Raw genomic sequence first — 21,919 nt, forward strand, 5'->3', positions numbered from 1 at the left:
GAGGCAGATGCATATTTTTCATTATTCAGTGCTTGCATTAGATTGTTAGCACTGCTTGAATCAGTGCTTCAAAGCCATTTTAACAATGTGTGTGTAGATTACAAATGGAAATACATTTAACTAAAGTCAGTTCCATAACATTTCAACAGAATTTATTCCCAAATAAATAAGCCTAGAATGACAACTTCAGATGGTTTCAGCTATGTGCTATGAAAAAAATAACTGATCAAAGTAGTACCTGAAATAAAAGAATAAAAAAATCACAGAGTTGGAAGGGACCTCCAGGGTCATCTAGTCCAACCCCCTGCACAGTGCAGGAAACTCACAAATACCTCTCCCTAAATTCACAGGATGTTCATTGAGGTCAGATGGCCATCCAGCCTCTTTTTAAAAACCTCCAAGGAAGAAGAGCCTACCACCTCCCGAGGAAGCCTGTTCCACTGAGGAACCGCTCTAAGGGTCAGGAAGTTCTTCCTAATGTTGAGCTGGAAACTCTTTTGATTTAATTTCAACCCATTGGTTCTGTTCCCACTTTCTAGAGCAACAGGAAACAATTCCACACCATCCTCTTTATACAGGAAGGTCTTAGTTGATTACTTGAATAAATTATCAAACTTCAAAAAGTTAAGTTATGATAGAAAAGGGTACTTGGCTTCTATGCATGCAGGTGAGACTCATAACTTTAGTCCATATCCAATAGTAATGTTTTTACAAGAGAGATAACTACATAATTTGAGGAAATGTGGTATGCTATATTCAAATAATTATAAAAACTAGATAGACTATGCTATTAGAAATACAGAGGCAAGGCCTCAACTGAAGTCTTACTTTAAAATATTAGACGTTGGGTATATAACACAAAATACAAACCCAAAACACTAGGGTTGCCAGGTCCAACTCAAGAAATATCTGGGGACTTTGGACATATGGAACCAGGTTGTGACAAACATGATTAAACTCTGAAGGGTTTTAAATGTTTTCTTTTAAATGTTTTCCTTACAATGGAAATAATGGAGGATGGAGGGCACCTTCTTTTGGGGCTCATAGAATTGGACCCCCTGGTGCAATCTATTTGAAACTTAGGAGGGGGTTGAGGAGAGGCATCACCAGCTATTCTGGAAAATTGGTGCCTCTGTCTCAAAAAACAGACACACCAGATCAATTCTCCATTATATCTTATGGGAACCATTCTCCATAGGGTATAACAGAGTGCCCAGCAGACATTTAACACACACATACCGCTTTCAGATAACCCTGAAGTGGGGGGAGGGCCTCCAAGCCAGAGGATCCCCTAACTGGGGATTGGCAACCCTAATACAACACATAAATATTTCATACTCCACTACAGAAAGTAATGGAGGCATTATAATAACTTATAAAACACACAAGGAAATGCTTTACTTACTTTATTATTCCAAAGGATTATAAACAATGGCCAATGTTCAATACATAGATCTGAATATTTCCTTCTGCTGCTATTGCCAACTTAACAGCAGTAAGGCATAAAACCAGTTCTACATCTGAAATGCCAGCATGTCTTTTTACATAACCCAGCAGAATGTCTTTTGGAACAGAAGTTATATTACATATGTGAACCTGCTATAATGTGGGATACACGCACACACAAACCCTCTTTTCTCCAAACAGGAAACAACCAAGAGAAAAGACAGGATATAAATATTTTAATAAACAAATATTAACATTCTGATTGCTACATACCTACAGCAAGACCTGCTAAAAAAGCTGCTCCAAGACTAGACATATCTGTAATTACAGACTTGTCTATCGTTTTGTCAATTAAATCAGAAGTCATTTGCATTACAAAACTGTTCTTACTGACACCTCCATCAGCTCTGTGAGAAAGGAGAAAATAAAAAGGAGAGATTGGTTTAAATGGTTAAATGTCTCTAGCAAAGGCAAGGATGAAAAAAGGCATGTGGATAATGAGCAGTTCTAGAAGATAGAGTGGAACATCCCCTTTTAAATAATAAAGCCATCATACTATTAAAAAGGTAGAAGTAGTTCCCTGTGCAAGCACTAGTTGTTTCCAACTCTGGGGTGAAGTCGCATTATGATGTTTTCATGGCAGACTTTTTATGGGGTGGTTTGCTATTGCCTTCCCGAGTTATCAACACTTTCCCCCCAGCAAACTGGGTACTCATTTTACTGACCTTGGAAGGATGGATAGCCGAGTCAACCTTGAGCCGGCTACCTGAAACCCAGCTTTCGCTGGGATCGAACTCAGGTTGTGAGCAGATAGTTCAGACTGTAGTACTGCAGCTTTACTGCTGTGCGCCATGGGGCTGCTGCATCATACTATACACAACATCTTTTAATCGGATGCACTGATCTTAACCAATGGAGTCCTATGATCCTATGTCAGTAGTGCACCTCTTCCTTGTTTTTGTGCCTTCACTGCATTATTTTCCTTTTATCTTTATGAATACTCTTTGGAGCAATAAAAAGTACACATGACTTACAGTCATGCAAAGACAACAACTTTGTAAGTAGATTTCAGTTAAGGAGTGGTGTTGCTTGCATTATCTGGACTCAGCAACAAAAGGGAGGGGAGACTTTTTGCCCCACAGCAAAATAATAATAATAATAATAATAATAATAATAATAATAATAATAATAATAATAATAATAATAATAATAATAATAATAATAAATTTTATTTATATCCCGCCCTCCCCGCCGAAGCAGGCTCAGGGCGGCTAACAAGACATTTTACTGACCTTCAATACAACAAGACATTTTACTGACCTTCAATACAACAAGACATTTTACTGACCTACAACTGACTTCTGCCTTTCGCTCTTCTATTGTAACATGCGAATGGGAACTCTTGTATCTTTCTGCAGTGAAATGCACAAGCTCCCAATACATATTCCAGAGACTGAACCAAATTCCACAGAAAGACAAAATCCCACTAGTAGTTTTAATAAGAATCTTGGAAACCAATAATATTTTATACAAACTCACAAATGCACAACTTCATATAACACATACCGAATGTGCATAGTTGGAACATCCACCTCTCTTGCGATGGTTTCATATAGCTGCTTGTTTCTTGCAGAAAATATTCAATAGAAATTAAAGCATTTACATGCATGTGATATTCATTTTAGAAGCACAAAATGCAATTTTAATGACCAAGACACCACAGTTCAAAATTTGCTAAATATTTAAGGCTCCACAAAAGGCTTAAGTGAGTTATCATAAAACAAGCTGGGTCTGTTCACTCTTTATAGTACCCATATTATTGCCAACAGGTAATAATCAATATTTACTAGGAAATGGGAAATAGAAAAGCCAGTTAGTATATCAATAATTTTTTGAATATGCATATAAGACCTATTATCTATTCTCATAAATAAAATGACACATTGACACTACTTAGGGTCAACATAACCATGGTTATTATGAAGCATTTTATTATTCACTAACCACTGCTTCTTGTCTGTGGTGATGCCACAGTAGAACTGAAATTCTTGTTGCTCAACTTGAATTTAAAACTGGGCAGTAGGGAGCAAAGCACCTATTTTCAGAGATGCTCTAGATTAGAAGCTGTTTTGAAGACAGAAGAGGAAGCAGAGCACAATGAGCAAGCAACAGGCATAGTGCCTGTTGAAGGTTTAAGGCATCCACGTAGGAAATTTACAACAGAAACTAGGGGATGCATGCCATGGGTTGGGATGCAAGAGACAGGGTTTTAGTCTGGTGGGTTCTAAGTATAAATAGAGGTGCAAGCAGAAGACTGAAAGATGCAAAGCTAAATGTCTTTTCAGGTGTGAAAAGTAACAGATTGGGAAAAACAGCATATCAAAGCCAGACAGAGTGAAGACAGGTAAGGGGAAGAGGGATTACAACAAGAATTCTTCTGGTTTTTGATACTCCATGGTCTTCTATGAGGCAGGGATTCTGTGTGTATGCACAGATGTGTTTGCCATGACCTGTACATGCATTTAAATTGTTTGTTTTATTAATTGGACTTTTGTATACAGGTGGAGATCCACACAGTTGTACAGAAGCCCAGACATGGTACTTTTGGACCTGGTATAATTTTCTTGCAAATATGAACTCAGAACATAGGAACTAGAGATATTGGAGCTTAGTAAGTACATTGACATGATGACAACATGGTTTCCTGGATTTTTGATACCAAAGTATATGAGTAGGGAAGGGAAATTTGAGTTCAGCTACAATATTCATTTATGTATTTATTTAGGATAGGTCTATGCCATCTGTTCACCATTCTGCTTGTGTCCATTTACAATCAAAATCACAAAACTAAAAACAAGCCATCAGATTGTAACAGCACTGGCAGGTGGCCTGATCCAATCCTAGCTAACACCACATTGTTGTTGGACATAGCTGGGTTAGTACCTGAAAGCAATAGATTCCAACATAGCTCGAACAAGATGGTTTTTGGTGGTGGATGACGTGATCCCCATAAAAGAGGTACAGGCACAAGGGTCGTTCACTGGGATCTAAAATAAAGGTATGAAATTAACATATGCATGAATATGTTCTGCCTGCCAATGTTTAAGAATGGACAGATGTAATAATAAAAAAAACAACTTACACATGACAATAAGAGGCAGCATAGTAAGAAGAAGAAAATAAAGACAATAATAAGCAGCATATAGATCTTAAATGTCTTATTATTCAGAATATACTTTAAAATAGTACCTCTATTGAAATCTGTTTGATTAGTTATTTATTATTATCTTACATTTCTATCCCACCCTCTCCGCAAGCGGACTCAGGGTGGCTAACAGTCAGTTCAGACATTTATATTTACAATTTAAAACCAATAAAATACAGTTACAATTAAAACCACTCCATGGTGCTGTACCACTTCAATATAGGTGGGTTCTTCTTTCCTGATGGTGATCGTATAGTATCGTAGCTCTATAATGATGTGGTCCATCAGTGGCTATTAGCCACAGTGTGTGTGTGTGTGTGTGTGTATATATATATATATATTTGGCCGCTGTGTGACACAGAATGTTGGACTGGATGGGCCATTGGCTTGATCTAACATGGCTTCTCTTATGTTCTTATGTTCTTATGGGGTGGCAGTCCTCTCCCGGTTAGATATTAAAGGCCTTTCGGAACAGTTCAGTTTTGCAGGCCCTGCAGAAATCATTTTTCTGGAATGATGCATGTTAATCTTTCTTTCTGGTTTATATTCAAGACTGAGTGCAGCCTACTTTTTAAAGAATGCTAAATACTGTTATGGGATAGCATAATTTCTTTTTGCCACTTTTAAGAGGTGTGCTGCTGGATCAGACCAGTGGCCCATCAAGTCCACAATCCTGCCTCAGACACTAAGGCCAACCAGATGCCATAAAAGGCCAACTAGGAGGCCAGCGGGTGTGTTCCCCTGAATCTGCCTTTTTAGCACCGCAACTCTGCATTTACTGGCTGTAGACACCTTTATTCACTATGGCTAGTAGTCATTGATGGACCTTTCCTTCATAAATTTGTCTAAAATCATCTATTGCAGATTTTAACTTTAAGTTACTGCTCATGATGTTTTGACATTGTAGGACTGAGAGTTTGCTTTAGGTTCTTGTGTAAATCTCACTGTTCAAGCTAATATATAGTCATCAGGCATGAACATCAAATGGCTTTATGCCCAGGAATACAGCTTGCAATAATTATTCTTTGAGATGCTCAGAGGTGTCTTACATCATGCATTCAGAGAGTACAAATGAGAAGGTTTAGTAAAGTCATGTGTTGGCCTATGCAACAGCTTCTATAACTTATGCTAATAGCTTTTATAACCTTCCTATAACCTGTAAATCTCTCTCTGAAATCTGAAATGCAGTGAAACCTGTTCCCCCTCCCTCCCACTTTTGGCAAAGCTATGGGTAAGAAACATAAAGTTTTTTCTTCAAATTGACTTAGGCAGAATAGGAATAAGATGTATGCTTATATAGCAGGGGTGGCCGGTAGCTCTCCAGATGTTTTTTGCCTACAACTCCCATCAGCCCCAGCCAGCATGGCCAATGGCTGGGGCTGATGGGAGTTGTAGGCAAAAAACATCTGGAGAACTACCATTGGCCACCCCTGTTAAATAGGATTGATTTCTATGGTGTATGCCAGTGTTTTGTGTATCTGTTTAATGTATGATCAGATCCAAAGTAATCAGATTGTTTCTAAATATAAATTTTAATACATTTAATGTTTACTGGCTAGCAAATACAGGGTTTCACTTTCAATCTTAGAACAAACAAACCTCAATTTCTTCCTTAGAGATTGAGGACTATGACCTGCAAAGACTGAACTTTATAAGGCAACTGTAAGGAACTGGGCAGGGTCAGCTTGGGAGGGTGACCACTAAGATTTTCCTGTCACCTTCCCTCCAGTCCCTCAGGCACACACACAGAAATCCTATCAGAACTAAAGGAAACTAGTGTGAGGAAAAGACCCCTCTTTCCCCAATATTATAGTCACAAGCATGGTTGCCAGGGCGCCTGGAGAAGTGAGCTTGCACCCGTCTGGCCAGAGAGTGTGAGCAAAGCCATCCAGGGACTAAAAGGGACTCATGTGTGTAAACAGCCTAAGTGTGCAGGCATTCTAAACAGATACAGAGTGCTTGCCAACATGCACGGACGTTTCCCCATCACTACATGGGCCCGCCATGGTGGGGAAGAAGCTGCGCCGCCACGGAGCTGTCCAGGCGACCGGTGTTGAAGCGCTAAGCATGGAATCCACTGTGTTCCGCTAACACCACTCGTAGCCATCTTCCCGCCAGGCTGGACTTCATTCCTTCATAGTGGGAATCTCACGTACACACCCTGAGTCACTCCGAGCCCGCAAGCAACCCATTCGTCTCATGAATGGATTAACAGCTCAACTGTTAATCCTAATTGCTTAGCAATACCCTGAACAATAACTCTTGCCCAGAAGATGATGAGAAAAGAGGAAGGACATCTCCTGCCACATCCAAGTCTTTTGTATACACCGGGGATACCTAGGTCAATATTTGATTCCCTATTGTCACCTTCCCAGATAATCCCATCTCATCCCAAGTACCCAGCCATTTCCATACTGATACCTTTGGAGCCGCCTCAGGCCCTGTCGCAACCTGGAAGTTTCCAGGATGCCCAGGACGAAGGTGAAGTTCATTGGTCAAAGCAAACACCCAATCGGGTGTCGCCAAAGAACTCACTATTGGTTCTGTTGATGTCCAGCCTTCGTGGTCATCACAGAACCTCCCATCTCTCCTCCCCGTCACCTCCCATCCCCTCGGGACTCAGGTGACTCTTTATAACCTGTGGACTAGCTACCCACAGGTGTGCTTCTATTCAGCAACCCACTCCCCACTGTATAGATCCATCCCCGATTCCTGATCAGTTTCGGGTCCTCCCCCATTCCCTCAACTGTCGCCATTGGAGCCTTCCTTGGAGTCTGCGAGAGGTAAATATCACCCTGTCTGTCTACCCTTATATGTTCCCCTATCAATCTATCTGTATTTCTTAGACCTGTGTGAATGTGTGATTGTTTTGTATTTTTATCTTGTATGAGAGAACTATTATTCTAAATAAATTACAATTGGTTTTATTAAATTAGAGTCCATTTTATTGAGCATTCACTCTCTGGATGGTTGAGCCTGGTATACATTTGGTAAAAAAATTCCTAATAAGCCAGGTGCCCACCTAACTAATTCCCCAACCTCGTTTGGAGGGCATTTCGGCTTACACTAGGCAGCAGACAGTTTACAAGTCAAAACCACAAAAAGAATATTTATTGGATCACAAAAGGCATGGCAGAGGGATAAAATAATATTAAATTGGTTGATATTCAAACAAATCAGTTGGTAGGCAGATGGTTGGCAAAATAATTAATCTCTAAACACAGAGATTGGTAGGCTGAACAAATATAAATATAAACAGGCAGTTTTTTTTTAATTTATAGGAACTTTGGACATGCAGGCAGTGCCTAATTGGCATTGGGAACACTTTGCAGTCACTATGGTATGGCCTTCTCAAATCATAAAAATAATAAACTGTCATTCACTCCTTGCTGCTCACACTGAGGACTCCTGATATGTGCCAGATGAATTCTCCCTCACAGACATACACACTCGCATACAAGATCACACCTTCTGAGTGCTATTTCCAGCCCCTCACTCCTGTGTGACCTACCCAGCTAGATTTCTAGTCTGAATATTGGGATTCCCCTCTAGCCACCAGAATCCAGTCTTCCTTTCTTTGAGTGTTCTTAGAGTCTGCCCTGTTGTGCTGACAGATCCTCTGAGATAGTTCCTCCTCACAGAAGGTGCCTGGTTTTGACCCCCTTCTGACTACATACTGTCTCACAGACAGAAGCTTATTTCAGTTCCGTCTCCCAAGGAACTCAGCCCCACGGGCTGTTCTCAGCTTCTTCCAGTTACTTCACAACAACTGTTTAGCTTAAGTACTCAGTCTTCACCTCACAGTTTAGTACTTAAGCTCTAACTGAACTGACTCTAAAACCCTGAGTCCCTCCAAGCATCTCTCAGTTTGCTGTATTTTTGTTACCATAGCTGCGACCCAGCCAATCATTTCAAGGCTGTTCCCAGCTTCCAGGTTAACTTGCCTGAGTCCGTCACAGCAACATTCAGTCATCTAGTAGGACTGTAATTTTTGTTGTTTTAATTCAGTCAGAGAAGTTTTAATTTCCATGTGGCTGTTGTACCACGTGGAGGTTGTACACCCTCTCCACTTAAGTCCCAGCAGCCCACACATAACTATGTCTGTGGCCCTCACTACATCCAGTAGTAGTCCATGTGACCTGCTCCAGTCCACCTGGTCCCTGCATTTTGAACTGCAGTTTTCAAACATTTTTAAAGGCATCTCCAATGTAGATAGAGAACATTATAGGTGCTATCTGAGGCATCCAAGAATCTACAGACTGAAAGCCTACATCTTAAGTAGGATTGTCCAACATAGGTAAGACATGTCTCAGAATAAGATGAATTTTCAAACAGTAACTGCCTGGAATAAGTTTCATCTGGCTTGCCCTCATTTAGTTCCCCACAGATCTCAAACAGAGATGCAAAGCTTCACCCCATCTTCTTAGGGTTAATGACAGAGAGCTGTCCCATCTCCCCCCTCCCTGGAATTTGGCTACTGGGATCAGAACCCAGCAGGTGGATGTTTCCAGTTTATGGGGAGGGCCTCACCTGACTGCCAGTCTCAGCCATTCTCCTTTAAGCAATGATAGTTGCAACAAATGGTCCTAAAGGGCTAAAGCTGTCACTGTCCACTGCCCCATACTAGTGATGGCCCATTCTCTGCTCAGTTCTCCTGGCTCTAATGGGGAGCACAGGGAGCTGCACCAGGAACGAGGAGGTTAAAAAGTCTCTTTCTCTGGGTGCAGATCCACTCACAATGCCTAAGATGCAACTCATGGAAAACAACATTTTCTATTTTGTAGACAACTATTTTTTTTAAAAGAGTGAAACTGTAAATTATTTGTAGTTCAACAACACAATGCACTCAATGACTGAATGGTACAAGCATGTCAGTGTAGAATATAAGACAGGGAAGCAGGCTCTGCTATGAAAGCTCACTGGGTGACCTTGGGCCAGTCACATTCTAACCTACTCACAGGATTTTTGTAAGGATAAAATTGGATAAGAATAAAGTAAGCCGTGTTGGTCCCATTTGTGGTGAAAAGCAGGATATAAATGAAGTGAATAAGCAAATTTCCAGTGTGGTTTCGACTGTATATTTTTCCTGGAAAAGGAAAGCAAGCAGAAGCCCAATATACAAGTATATGGATGAACAAGAGTAGCAGCTTTCTATGAATGGAGCCTCAAAATGCACAAAAAGGTATCAAAAGACAAATTGATGATCATCAGTTATAGTGGGCTTGATTTGGCATGGTGACATTCATCTTGGATTATAACTAAAAAGGATTTCTTTCTCACAGGGCTTTTATTGGTAGCAGGAACTCCTTTGCATATTAGGCCACACACCCCTGATGCAGCCAATACTCCAGGAATGTACAGGGCTTCAGGAGGATTGGCTACATCAGGAGTGTGTGGCCTAATATGCAAAGGAGTTCCTGCTGCAAAAAAAGCCCTGCTTTCTCACAAATAATTAATGAGGAAAAAAATGAGAAACTCCCCCCGCCTCACAACAAAAGAATGGGAACTGTAACCAAGAAGATAGTAACTGAAGCCCCTGGGGTCACATGTTTCCCTGTCCTATTCCTGTGGGGAGAAGTGAACAACCGAAGTGGGAAATTCCATGATTAGTTTAATGCAGAATCTTATGTCCTTGCAACATTCAGTCCTCAGGAAAAAGTAAAATATGACAACAAATACTTTGATACATCACTGATTGCTGGGACATCAAAAGAAAATACTGTTTTTAAGCAAAGTGAAGAAGGATCAGACCATATTTTTACAACTCTGCACATTTGTATGTCCTACCAATATATAAATGATTACCACTACAGTACTTTGGGGGGGGGGAAACTATTGAGAATATAAACTCTGAAAAACTATTCAGAATATGAAGGTACCTTAGAAGAGCCAGCCTCCAAGTGGGATCTGGGGATCATCTGGAATTACAGCTCAGCTCTAGACTACAGAGATCAGATCCCCTGAAGAAAACGGATGCTTTGGCGGGTGGATTCTGGATTCTATGGTATTCTACCCCACTGAGATCCTTGTCCTCCCAGGCTCTATCCCCAAACCTCCAGGATTTTTCTCACCTGGATTTGGTAACAGGGACGGATATACCCATTTTCTTGAGTGGGGGCAAAACTAAAAAAAAAATGGCGCCCCTACTAAAAAAAATGGTGTGGGGTGTGTGCCCACTGCCCCGACAAAGCAGCCCCAGTCTTCTGCCCCCTACAGGCACCTGTTCCTTTTTTTCTTCCTGGGTCTGTGCACAGACCCAGGAAAGAATAAGGGAAGGGGTGGCACCATAGCATTTGCTCCATCCTCACCTCAGAGGATGTGGCACATGCCACCGGGTTGCCCTCCCTGGGTCTGTGCACACAGACCTGGGGAGGAGAAAATCGGTGGGTGGGGCAGCCAATTTGGCGACCTCCCTGATGGTGCCCAGGGTGGGTGCCCCCTTTTCCCCCCTGGTTCTGTCTGGCAATTCAGTCCCTCATCCCCTGCCAATGGGCCAGGGGGGACCTGGCAACCCAACTGAAAACATATTTTTAAGTTAACATTTGAGTGGGTAAGAAGAGTGGCTCAAGCTTCTTGTGGAAAGCAAATTCCACATTTGGCATAAATCTCTAAAGTGACTGAATTTCAGTAAAACAATCTGTCTCCAGAAATTGGGGGGGGGGGGAGCTTTTAAAATAATTATAACCATTTAAGCATACCAGCAGAAAATCCAAAACTTTGCTTATGTGAATTATACAAACATACACTCTAGTATAAGGTCTAATCGCTATGAAAAGAGTCAGAGATAACAAAACTTATTTCCAATGGACCAACATACATTTTGGGAAGTTAAATATTAGCTTTACCTGCAGTCCACTGAAAGATGGAACAAAGCAAACTCCTCCTGAATTCACCAGGCTGTATGCCATTCTGGATGTCTCTTCAGCACTGGTAAAAAGATCTGTGAAACCATACAAGACACACAGATTAATTTCTGCATCCTTATCCTTTCCTCAGCATTGCATTACAGCCCAGGCACTGGGATGGAAAGGTGGATGGGGATGCCTACTTCAAAAGGCAGAAAAATGGATGCAAGCAAGTTGGTGTACAGTCTGTTAACAGTCTTCCAGGAGACATTATTTTGGCCACCAAGGATGCTGAAACTATATTCACCAACACCCCTCACAAAGATGAACTACAAGATATTAGGAACATCATCTCTGTCATCACCATGGCAGACCTCACTACCAAGCTCTGCCAGTTTGTCCTCAGTCACACCTACTTCAGGATCTGGTGAAGATTTATTCCTTCACCTCAATGGGACAGCCATGAGTACCCACATGGCACCACAGTATGCCGAGATTATCATGGCTAACCTAGAGCAGCAGTTCCTCAGCTCCTATCAATTAACACCCCTCTTGTACCTGATATTTATTAATGACATTTTCATCATTTGGAATCATGAGAAAGAACCACTGAAGAAAGTTCAGCAGCTTCCACCCTACCATCAACTTTACTGTGAACCAATCATACAATAAAGACACTTTCCAGACACTACTGTACAAATACATAATAGAAGCATAAAAAACAACTTATACCAGAAATCTACTGATCACCAAACATATCTGCATGCCTCTAGTCATGAACCTAAGCACACCAAACAGTCCATTGTCTACAGCCACTTCTGTACCAATCCCTTAGAGATACATCTGCAGGATCTACAACAGACGTTCTTAGAATTATGGTACCCATATGATGTAGTAAGGAGACCGACTAGCACAGCTAGAAAGATACCAAGGGATAGCTTGCTACAAGATAGACCCAAACAACAACTAAACACTACTAGTGGTCACATACAACTCTTGCCTCAAACCATTTCACCGCATCACTAATGACCTACAACCTATACTGGCCAATGATACTCCTCTCTCACAAGCATTGGGAGGCAAACCTTTTCTTGCCCACAGACAGCTTCCTAATCTTAAACAACTTCTAACCCACAGCGATATCTTCCAAAGATGGACATGGACTCTGGGACTAAGTTCCTGCTAAAAATCAGTATGCCAACTCTGTCCCCATATCCACTGTGACAACGCAATAACTGGACCTAGTGCCAGACACACTATCTGAAGTTAATCCACTTGTGCATCTTCCAGCATTATATATGCCATCAAATGTCAGCAATGCACTTCATAAGAACATAAGAGAAGCCATGTTGGATCAGGCCAATGGCCCATCCAGTCCAACACTGTGTCACACAGTGGTAAAAGAAAAAAACAGATTCCATCAGGATGTCCAGCAGTGGGGCCAGTCTCCACATCAGACAAACAGGGGTCAGCCACCATGCAAAATAATAAATGGACATAAATCCAACATAAAAAGCCACAACACATAAGAACCAGTGAAAGAACATTTTAATCTTTCAGATCATTCCATTACTGACCTAAGAGTGGCAAACCTCAAACAAAGAAACATCAAGGGGAAATCACAATGTAAGATTGCTGAACCTGAGTTAATTTACAAGTTCAGAACAATGAACCCCAAAGAGTTCATTATGGATATAGGATTCTTATCTCACTATATAGCATTTTCCCTAATCAAGTTGATTGCAATATACATTGTACCTTTGCATCTTTACAAGCATTCTTTACAACACCCCTGCCACCTTCTGAGTGTGGTTTTAAAAAAAAGACTCAAGGGCCCTGTTCATATAGCATGTTAAGTCCATGTTAAACTGACCCGGTTCTGTTCCGAATATCTTTGTTCCAGATATTATCGATCAGACTGCCATACTGCGAATCAAATCACTCCATGGTGAAACCGTCGTCTGCCGTCCACATGACAGCACCATGCAGTTCTTTTTTCCCCTCCACTATTATGTGCATTATGCGCATATGCACATGCACATAGGTTAAAACATGATGTGGTTATGCGGTTATGTGCATATAGCTAAGTAGTAAATAAAAAAAATGGTGACCGTAAACCGGATGTCTGAGGCTCCTTTTGCTCTGGGACAGCCTTCAGACATCTAGAAGTTGGTTAATATCGCAGCAGATTTATCCAGACAGAGAAAACTATGAGGTGAAACCAGAGAACTAAAAACCCCCCTCAAAGGAGCAGGTAACAAAATAATCCGGTTCTAAGAAGGATTTTTTTTGGGGGGGGGCTACCATGAGTTAATACTGGGAGGCAGATGTTGCTGTCTGATCAGCCACTTTAAGGAAACAGCAGTGACATCTGATTATACTGTGCGACTGAATAGGGCCAAGAGATCTCCACTCCTACTCATGTATGACAAATGAAGCTTTGACTCTTGAAAGCCTGTACTCTGAAACTCTTATTGGTCTCTAAGGTACTCCTGGATTCGAATCTAACTACTCAAAGGCACAAAAGTGTCAACAAGTGAAAACCTAAAAAAATGTTTTCATCCAACAAGAATGGATGAATGCCACATACGTTTACACTACAAATTTTTCAGTTTGTTTTGTAATAAAGAACAGTTTTCATTAATTAATATTTATTTTAAAATTTTGATACAATTTGATGTTTCAAGGGGCTTCAGAATCAACAAATGTAAAAAATGTTGAAATTTGATAAAGAAAAATTTGCATATCGTATTATTTGGAAGCTTATTACAGTCATAGATGGCATTTTATAGCATACATTATCTATAGGCTCCGAAAGCTACTCACCTAAGTTCTGAGCCCATTTTATAGCATTGCCAGTATCAGAAGCATTGCCTTCTGCTATGTAGGTTAGATCTTTCCCAATCTTCCATCCAACCAATGGATATAAACCTAAAAGTACAAACAACAATTGTTAAATGGCCTTCAAAAAATGTTCTGAAGTGAAAATGTTCTTTAATTAACTGTTCATTCATTTGGAGAAAAATTCCAAAACTAACCAACTGTGGGAAATTTAAAAAAGAAACAAACTCCAAATAGAGAGCACCAGCTGAGATCCTGCATCAACCTATAAGATTTCATTTGGCAATATGGGTTGCCTAGCAACCAATGCATTGGGATCTGGGCCTAGGCATTCTCTGCATGACTGAAGAATCTGGGAAAGCAACATGCTGAGGAAGGAGAAAGTGCTGGGGAGACAGTGGAGAGTGGGGGAGAGAAAATAGAGAAATCATAGGAAGGCAGTGTTGAAACTGGTAGACAGAAAGAACAGAACTGTGTATGAGAAAAAAGTGGGAAGAGGAGGGAGACAGTACAAAAGGAAGGTGTCAGGTACAAGTCTCTGACAAGGATTTGTTTCAAACTTGTGGGTTGGAAACAGTTTGCTGATTTTCCTAATAGTAAGAAGAAGATATTGGATTAATGTCCCATCCTCCACTCCGAGTCTCAGAGTGGCTCATAATCTCCTTTATCTCCCTCCCCCACAGCAGACACCCTGTGAGGTGGGTGGGGCTGAGAGGACTCTCACAGCAGCTGCCCTTTCAAGGACAACCTCTACCAGAGCTATGGCTGACCCAAGGCCATTCCAGCAGGTGCAAGTGGTGGAGTGGGGAATCAAACCCGGTTCTCCCAGATAAGAGTCCACACGCTTAACCACTACACCAAACTAGCTATTGTCACCAAACAAGTATTGTCATTGCTGATGGAGAGCCAGTTATCCAAAGTGTATTTATATATCCATAACTGTATTGTTGTCTGTGGTCGTACATGTATCTATACACATATATTTATGTCTGTACTAACCCATGTATTAGAATATCAGCATTCACCAACCCTTATATAGGTTCTTTATATTTTTAAGGTGTTATGCAACAAGGGAGGCCAACTAGGAGGGTAAGCCATGGTGGGAAGCCAGGGCCTAATGTTGTCTTCCCAGTAATGGAAGATAGGTACCAATGAAAGATGTCTGTGAGTTGGAATGTGACCTTGAAGAAAGTAACACTGCAGCCTGAGAAATAATTCAAACACTTCTGTGTGGGAGAATTAGGTGAAAGGAGTGATGAGCCATTAACCTGTAAACTTTATTTGGATTGTAAACTTTGTTTTGGCAAAGGCAGAGGCCTTATGTATACATGCTACAAGTGTTTTCTGTATGTTCTTTTCATTAAAGCTTCTTCTGCATTTATTCAAGAACTCTTGTGATAGATTCTGGGCAAAACCCTGCAGAAGGAAGAAGAGAAAGGACTAAGGAGACAGAGTGGGGACCAGTGTGAGAGGAAAGGATTCGCTCACAGGTTTGCTTTATTATATCAATTGACAGGAATTTCAACAGCTATATTTTCTCATATTGCCCTTCCAAGGAGGCACAGTTGTCTGAAATAATATCCCTCATAAAAAGAAGAGGAGGAGGAAGAAGAGAAGAGAAGGAAAAGGAGATTAGATTTATACTTCACCCTTCACTCAGAGTGGTTTACTATCTTCTTTCCCTTCCCACTCCACAACAGACACCCTGTGAAATAGGTGGAGCTGAGAGAGCACTCCCAAGAACTGCTCTTGAGAGGAACAGCTCTGAGAGATTTATGACTGACCCAAGGTCATACCAACAGGTGAAGGCAGAGAAGTGGGGAATCAAACCCAATTCTACCAGATTAGAGTCCATACACTTAACAATTGCATCAAAAAGCCAGTTACTTTGACTATTCCTTTTGGGTACAAGACAGGCATGTTTAAAAACATTTACTTTCAATAATGCCAGTGAAAAAGTATAAGAAATAAAGACACAGTACTAAAGTTTTCCCTCCTCTCCTAAGCTATCCTTCCCTTTGCTCTAGCTGAAGACTATATGTAGTCTTTAAACAGGAAGTTTAACTCCTAATCTCTGGTAATAGGTTTCTCCTTAGTTCTCAGACTAAACGGTGTGTGCTCATATATTGCCGTTTCTATCCTTTGACCCTCCTTACATTATGGCAAAATTTTAGAAATGAAAGTGTCCTCAATTTCTATCAACCACCAACTCAGTATGCAAATATACAAGCTTACCTGTCCTAGATACATGAACTCTGCTTCCAGTATTAATATCCCAGAATGAGCCAGTCCCCATGGTAACCTTAACATCACCTGGATTAAAACAACACTCTCCAAACATGGCTGCCTGTTGGTCTGCCACCTATAACACAAAAGTAGAATGGAAAACTGGTAAAGATCAGTGGCCTAGATGACAGTACAAGAACAGGAAACTACTGACTATTTCTTTGTTAACTTAGAATATTCATCCCTCCTTTCTTTCAGAAGAAAAAGCAACAACAACAAATAGTCCAGAACATCCTTGGAAACAACATCAGGTATGAAGGCTGCAATCAACAGAATTTGCAGGAGCTAACCCAGGGCTGGTTCTAGTTTTCGGGGAGCCCTGGGCAGAAAGTCCAGAGATCACCATGACTTCCAGGTGCAGACACACACACAGAAACAAAAATTAAAAAGGTAAAGGTAGTCCCCTGTGAAAGCACCAGTCGTTTCCAACTCTGGGGTGATGTCGCATCATAACATTTTCATAGCAGACTTTTTACGGAGTGTATCACCACCCCCACCCTCCCCAAAAGAAAAATGTATAGAACAAGCATGAGATGTTTCAAGGGACCAATGATACTGAATAAAAATAGCTATTATTCTACCCTAGTATCAAAAGAACTCCAAGCAGATTGTTTTAGCCTGACAGGACAGAATGAAAGTGAATTTACCTGCAGCTTGAAATTCCATTCTAACATGTAGACTAACACGTTTCAATCTGTAGCCAATATAATCTAAATATTTCTCTTTAAAGGAAGTGAGAAAGCTACCGCTACTTTGTCGATTTCACCCCTTTATAAACCAGAAGTGATTCCCAACACCTGGATTTCTCACTGCTGATTTTCATCATTGGAAGAAAGCTAGCATTATGACACTACAATGTATCACATCTAACCAAAAACTAATTACAAAAGCAGAATTAGAAGGTATATTACAATTCCGGATTCCTTGGATACAGTATTTCCAAAGATCACACCCATGCTCCAGTCTGAATCTGCATTTGATCCTTAAGCAACCTTTTATGGGGCTTGAATGCATACTAAAAAGGTGGCTCAGTTTTCCCTGAAACATCTTATTTCAGCTCTGTATGGTGTACTTTTAAATGAAGATTCAAAAAAGCCCTTGCCATACCAACTCAACTGGAATAAATTGGAATAAATTATGTGGTGCAACTCTCCCTATGTGGCAATCACCACTATTTCATTCCAACATTGTTGAAGTACAGCTGCAAACCTTTAAACAAATCTTCTACACTCTGTTCATATACTCTAATTTCTAGGGTCTCCTTTCTTTGTTTGCAACCAAATCTGTTATAGCAAAAACCTGGAAATCTGTGTCAACACCTACCCTCTCTGTGGTACAAGAAGCTGTAGGATCTATATATTTTAGTCATACTTACTGATAACATTAAATCCCTTGAAAACCCCACTTTGTCTTCATATTTCACTTCTGGATGGTATCCAGTTTTAGAGTACTTATTGAATCATCATGAATGCTCTAATATAGTCAATGATAAGAACCTATAGTAACTTCTTTAACTGTGAATTTTGTACATCTTGATTTTAGTTTATGCTGAAGTTATCCTTTGTAATGAAATCTTCTATTTTTGCTATGCAATTTTACGTATTATTTTTCATATTTAATTTCAATTGATGTTGTTATGCTATACTATTTAAAATCTGGTTTTGTGTTGGTGTATGGTTCTTTTAAAAATAAAATTCACAGTTAATTTACAAAATATATATATATATGAGAAAGAACAGAAAAAGTATTCGCTCACCAAAGCTGTTACTGGAATGGACTCACCAAATATTTCAGCATCAACCAATCCAAACTTGTGGCTATAATCAAAAGTTTAATGGTTATTTTTCTCAAGGTAATTAACAAAGCTGTAGAAACTAAGTTTTAATAATTAACCTAAAAGTAAATTGTGCTGTCAAAGCCACAACCAACTCATAGCAGCTCCATGATGTAGGAATGTCACACAACTCAGGGTTGATGTTCATCACACCAGTCGGTCTAGTCTGTGCTGCTCTTCTGAGCCAGTGGTTGCATTGCTTTATCCTTATACATTCCTCTGTACACAATCATTGACTAACAACGTGAAGAATAATGAGACTGATGTTTACCTTAGCTTGTTACCCCAAATGTGTAATTCGGGAAGGAGGTGAAAGGGCAGAACATTCCAAGGCCCTCAGCTTTCTTGAATAGGGCAAAGTACATAAAGGCTTAAACCTGCCTTCTAAGTCTATAGATGAAGTCAGGACAAGGTTGGCCAGGCCGTTGCCCTTCCTTCATCCCATTCTTTTCTGGGTTTTTTTAAAGGGTATCATAAACATTCTGACCCCTCACCATCACTCTCTGGAATCGATTGTATTAAAGGGGTGTATTGTTCCAATTGTTTTGCTAATACATATGCATGATTGGCTTGCAAGGTATATTCTTCTCCTGATGGTTTACATATTCTTGTACACAAGACACATAAGGAAGGCAAGCATTGTACAAAGCAACACACCTATATAGCTAGTCCTAACATTCCCAAACCCCATTGACACAAAGTGCCCAACCATCCTGTAGGCAGCCAAGACCATAGTGCTTCCCACCAGGATGGTAGAATGTCCTTATGAATAGAAGCAGCCAACTGCTGTAGGTTATCGAGCTGATGGTTTATTCTTTGAGAATTGTCAGTGATATTTGAAGCAGCACATATTATGCAATGATTCACATCCTTGGTGGTGGAGGATGAACAGATAGTCTAAAACAGCATGCCGCAGCTCCATTTGTTCTGCATTCAAAGCGTCCAAGGCGATGGAGGTAGAATTAATAGTTTTTGCTAAGCTGCAAGCAATTTTACTTAATGTTCTGTGATTAATAACAGATAAGGCTGGCACCCCAATGAGTGAAGCAGCAAGGGACACATATTCAGCTTGAGATAATAATGCCATATCAGAAGAATCACAGGTAGAGTCTAAGGGGACAGTTTCTCTGCTAATGCCTGAGGCAGAGGATTCCATAAGCCAGGATTTTTGAGGCAACACCACAGCAAGGCGACTTAAACAACATACAGAAAAGAGATATATTAGCAGGAATATAACTAAAAGTTCAATGGAAGCAAGAGAAAAACCAATCAGGTGATAAGGGACTAGAGCCATAATTACTGGTTACATTAATTGTTGTATTACATTTCCACAAAGGGGCACCTGTTTGCCAGCAACCGTGCAATGGCTTATGGTGGGAGCAATTTACCATCTGTGCACAAGTAAGATTTTCATGGTTAGCCACATATGGGGTATATAGAGAAGGCATCCACTGGAAGCTTATAGGTGGGAATGCCCCAGTTAGGTAAAGTTGCATAAGAGATTTGGGATTCATTTAAACATTTACCAAGAGCTGTATCAGTTCCTGGAGCCTTGCAAACAGGAATTAGACAGGTTCCTAATAACATATGTAAATCAGTGTTGTGTCAAACAAAAATGTGAAACGTTGTTAATGTTAGCTAAGCATTCCCAAATATTAAACTGAAGACCATTTCCATAACTAATAGCCTTGACAGGAGACAAAATACATAAACACAAACAACAAAGTTTGTTCATTGTGAGTTGCAAAAACAGCAGCCACCAAATTCTCTGGAGATGGCTCTCTCCCAGCCTCTTCCAACGTTTGTTAAGCTGGATTAGTTAGATGCTTCACATCCCCCCATGTGACATCACGAGCTGTCTGGGTGTGTGGCTTTCACCATCTCCCTTTTGAGGCTGAGATTAAAATTGGGAATCGGATTTGGGAGACCCTGATGCCATGCCATCTTTAGCTGGGCGAGCACAATGTGCCAGAACCCGCAAAGGACCAATGAAGGGGTCGTTTAGAATGACAGAGTGCACTCAAGGGGCCTATTCCAGGCGTTGATGAGAGGGGTCTCTGTTCAGGCACCACTTGTAGGAATGTCACACAACTCAGGGTTGATGTTCATCGCACCAATCTGTCCAGTCTGTGCTGCTCTTCTGAGCCAGTAGTTGCGTTGCTTTATTCTTATACATTCCTCTGTACACAATCATTGACTAATAACATGCAGAATAATGAGCCCGATGTTTACCTTAGTTTGTTACCCCAAATGTGCATTCCAGGAAGGAGGTGAAAGGGCAGAACATTCCAAATCCCTCAGCATTCTTGCATAGGACAAAGTACATAAAGGCTTAAACCTGCCTTCTAAGTCTATAGATGAAGTCAGGACAAGGTTGGCCAGGCTGTTGCCCTTCCTTCACCATGAAGTTCCACTTCATGAGGTTTTTAAGGCAAGAGATTAGCAGAGGTGGTTTGCCATTGCCTTCCTCTTTACAGCAGCCCTGGTTCCCCTTGGTGGTCTCCCATTCAAGTACAGACCATGGACAACCCTGATGAGATCAGACTAGGCAATTAGAGGGCTGCTACTACCTTTAAAAATATTAGTATTTTCCCCCACCCCCATTTTCAAAAACTTGCCTTGATAAATGCACGGATGTGAAAAACAGGCACATTCTGTTTTGAATCAGACTTGGACAAGGTTTTTTCTCATATAGGTTTTTATAGAAGTGTCAACATTTGTGCTTTTTGTCAAAGAAAATTACACACACATTCACTAGACTTAGGTCTTAGTCTCACCTTGTGTCTTTCACTGGAGGAAAAATTGATATTGGGATGGAAAATAACTTGCCAAGAACCACACTCCACTGCAGCTGAAATCACATGCATAAAAAAGGTAAAAAGCAGTACAGAGTAATTACCAGAATAGCTTTGAATAGTTAACTAATACCTTAAATGGATCAAAAAATGCTGTGGTACTTGCACTTGAATAATCGGTAGCATACACTGCACCTGGAAATTGAAAAGAACAAATAAGACTGGGTATCCCAAAATGCAAAAGAAGTTTTCATTGACCATCAGTAGACGCAGCTTTGGAGATCTATATATTGCTCAGTTTATCTGTGCAAGAAGCCATTCCTATCTCCTCCCCACTAATATTCAGGTTGCTTATTCATAATAATCTTCTCAGAAGAAACTTTTTTAACTTGCAGTATAAAGATCCACATCAGATTAATATTCTTATACTACATCAATTACTACCTTGCTTCCATCCACCATTTGCTTACTGACAGGGGTATGTTGAATTCTAGAGATGACTGCCTCTTTGTCCATAGGGCTACAACCAGAAGGCCAAACTAGACATGACAGCATATTAGTTTAATCATACACCTTCCTATTATGAAAGAAGTTGCAGTGGAGAGGTGATTTTAAATCAGAAGTGGCATCTGAATTCCTCCCTCCTTCAGTCTAGCTCCAATACTGA

General features: G+C 40.5%; 1 protein-coding gene across 1 annotated transcript in view; it reads right to left on the minus strand.

Moving 5' to 3' along the window:
• Positions 1-21,919, minus strand: part of GK5 (glycerol kinase 5) — a 56,743-nt gene that overhangs the window by 5,767 nt on the left and 29,057 nt on the right. Inside the window, exons 7-15 of the mRNA XM_060242293.1 lie at positions 21,386-21,447; positions 21,235-21,308; positions 18,380-18,440; positions 16,573-16,699; positions 14,323-14,427; positions 11,497-11,591; positions 4,390-4,493; positions 3,013-3,072; positions 1,720-1,853 (exon numbers count right to left, since the gene is read on the minus strand). Coding sequence (XP_060098276.1) covers positions 1,720-1,853; positions 3,013-3,072; positions 4,390-4,493; positions 11,497-11,591; positions 14,323-14,427; positions 16,573-16,699; positions 18,380-18,440; positions 21,235-21,308; positions 21,386-21,447 — 822 coding nt within the window. The remainder of the gene's footprint in view (positions 1-1,719; positions 1,854-3,012; positions 3,073-4,389; positions 4,494-11,496; positions 11,592-14,322; positions 14,428-16,572; positions 16,700-18,379; positions 18,441-21,234; positions 21,309-21,385; positions 21,448-21,919) is intronic.

The sequence above is a fragment of the Heteronotia binoei genome, chromosome 6 (genome assembly GCF_032191835.1).
Source record: "Heteronotia binoei isolate CCM8104 ecotype False Entrance Well chromosome 6, APGP_CSIRO_Hbin_v1, whole genome shotgun sequence".
Classification (NCBI taxonomy): domain Eukaryota; kingdom Metazoa; phylum Chordata; class Lepidosauria; order Squamata; family Gekkonidae; genus Heteronotia; species Heteronotia binoei.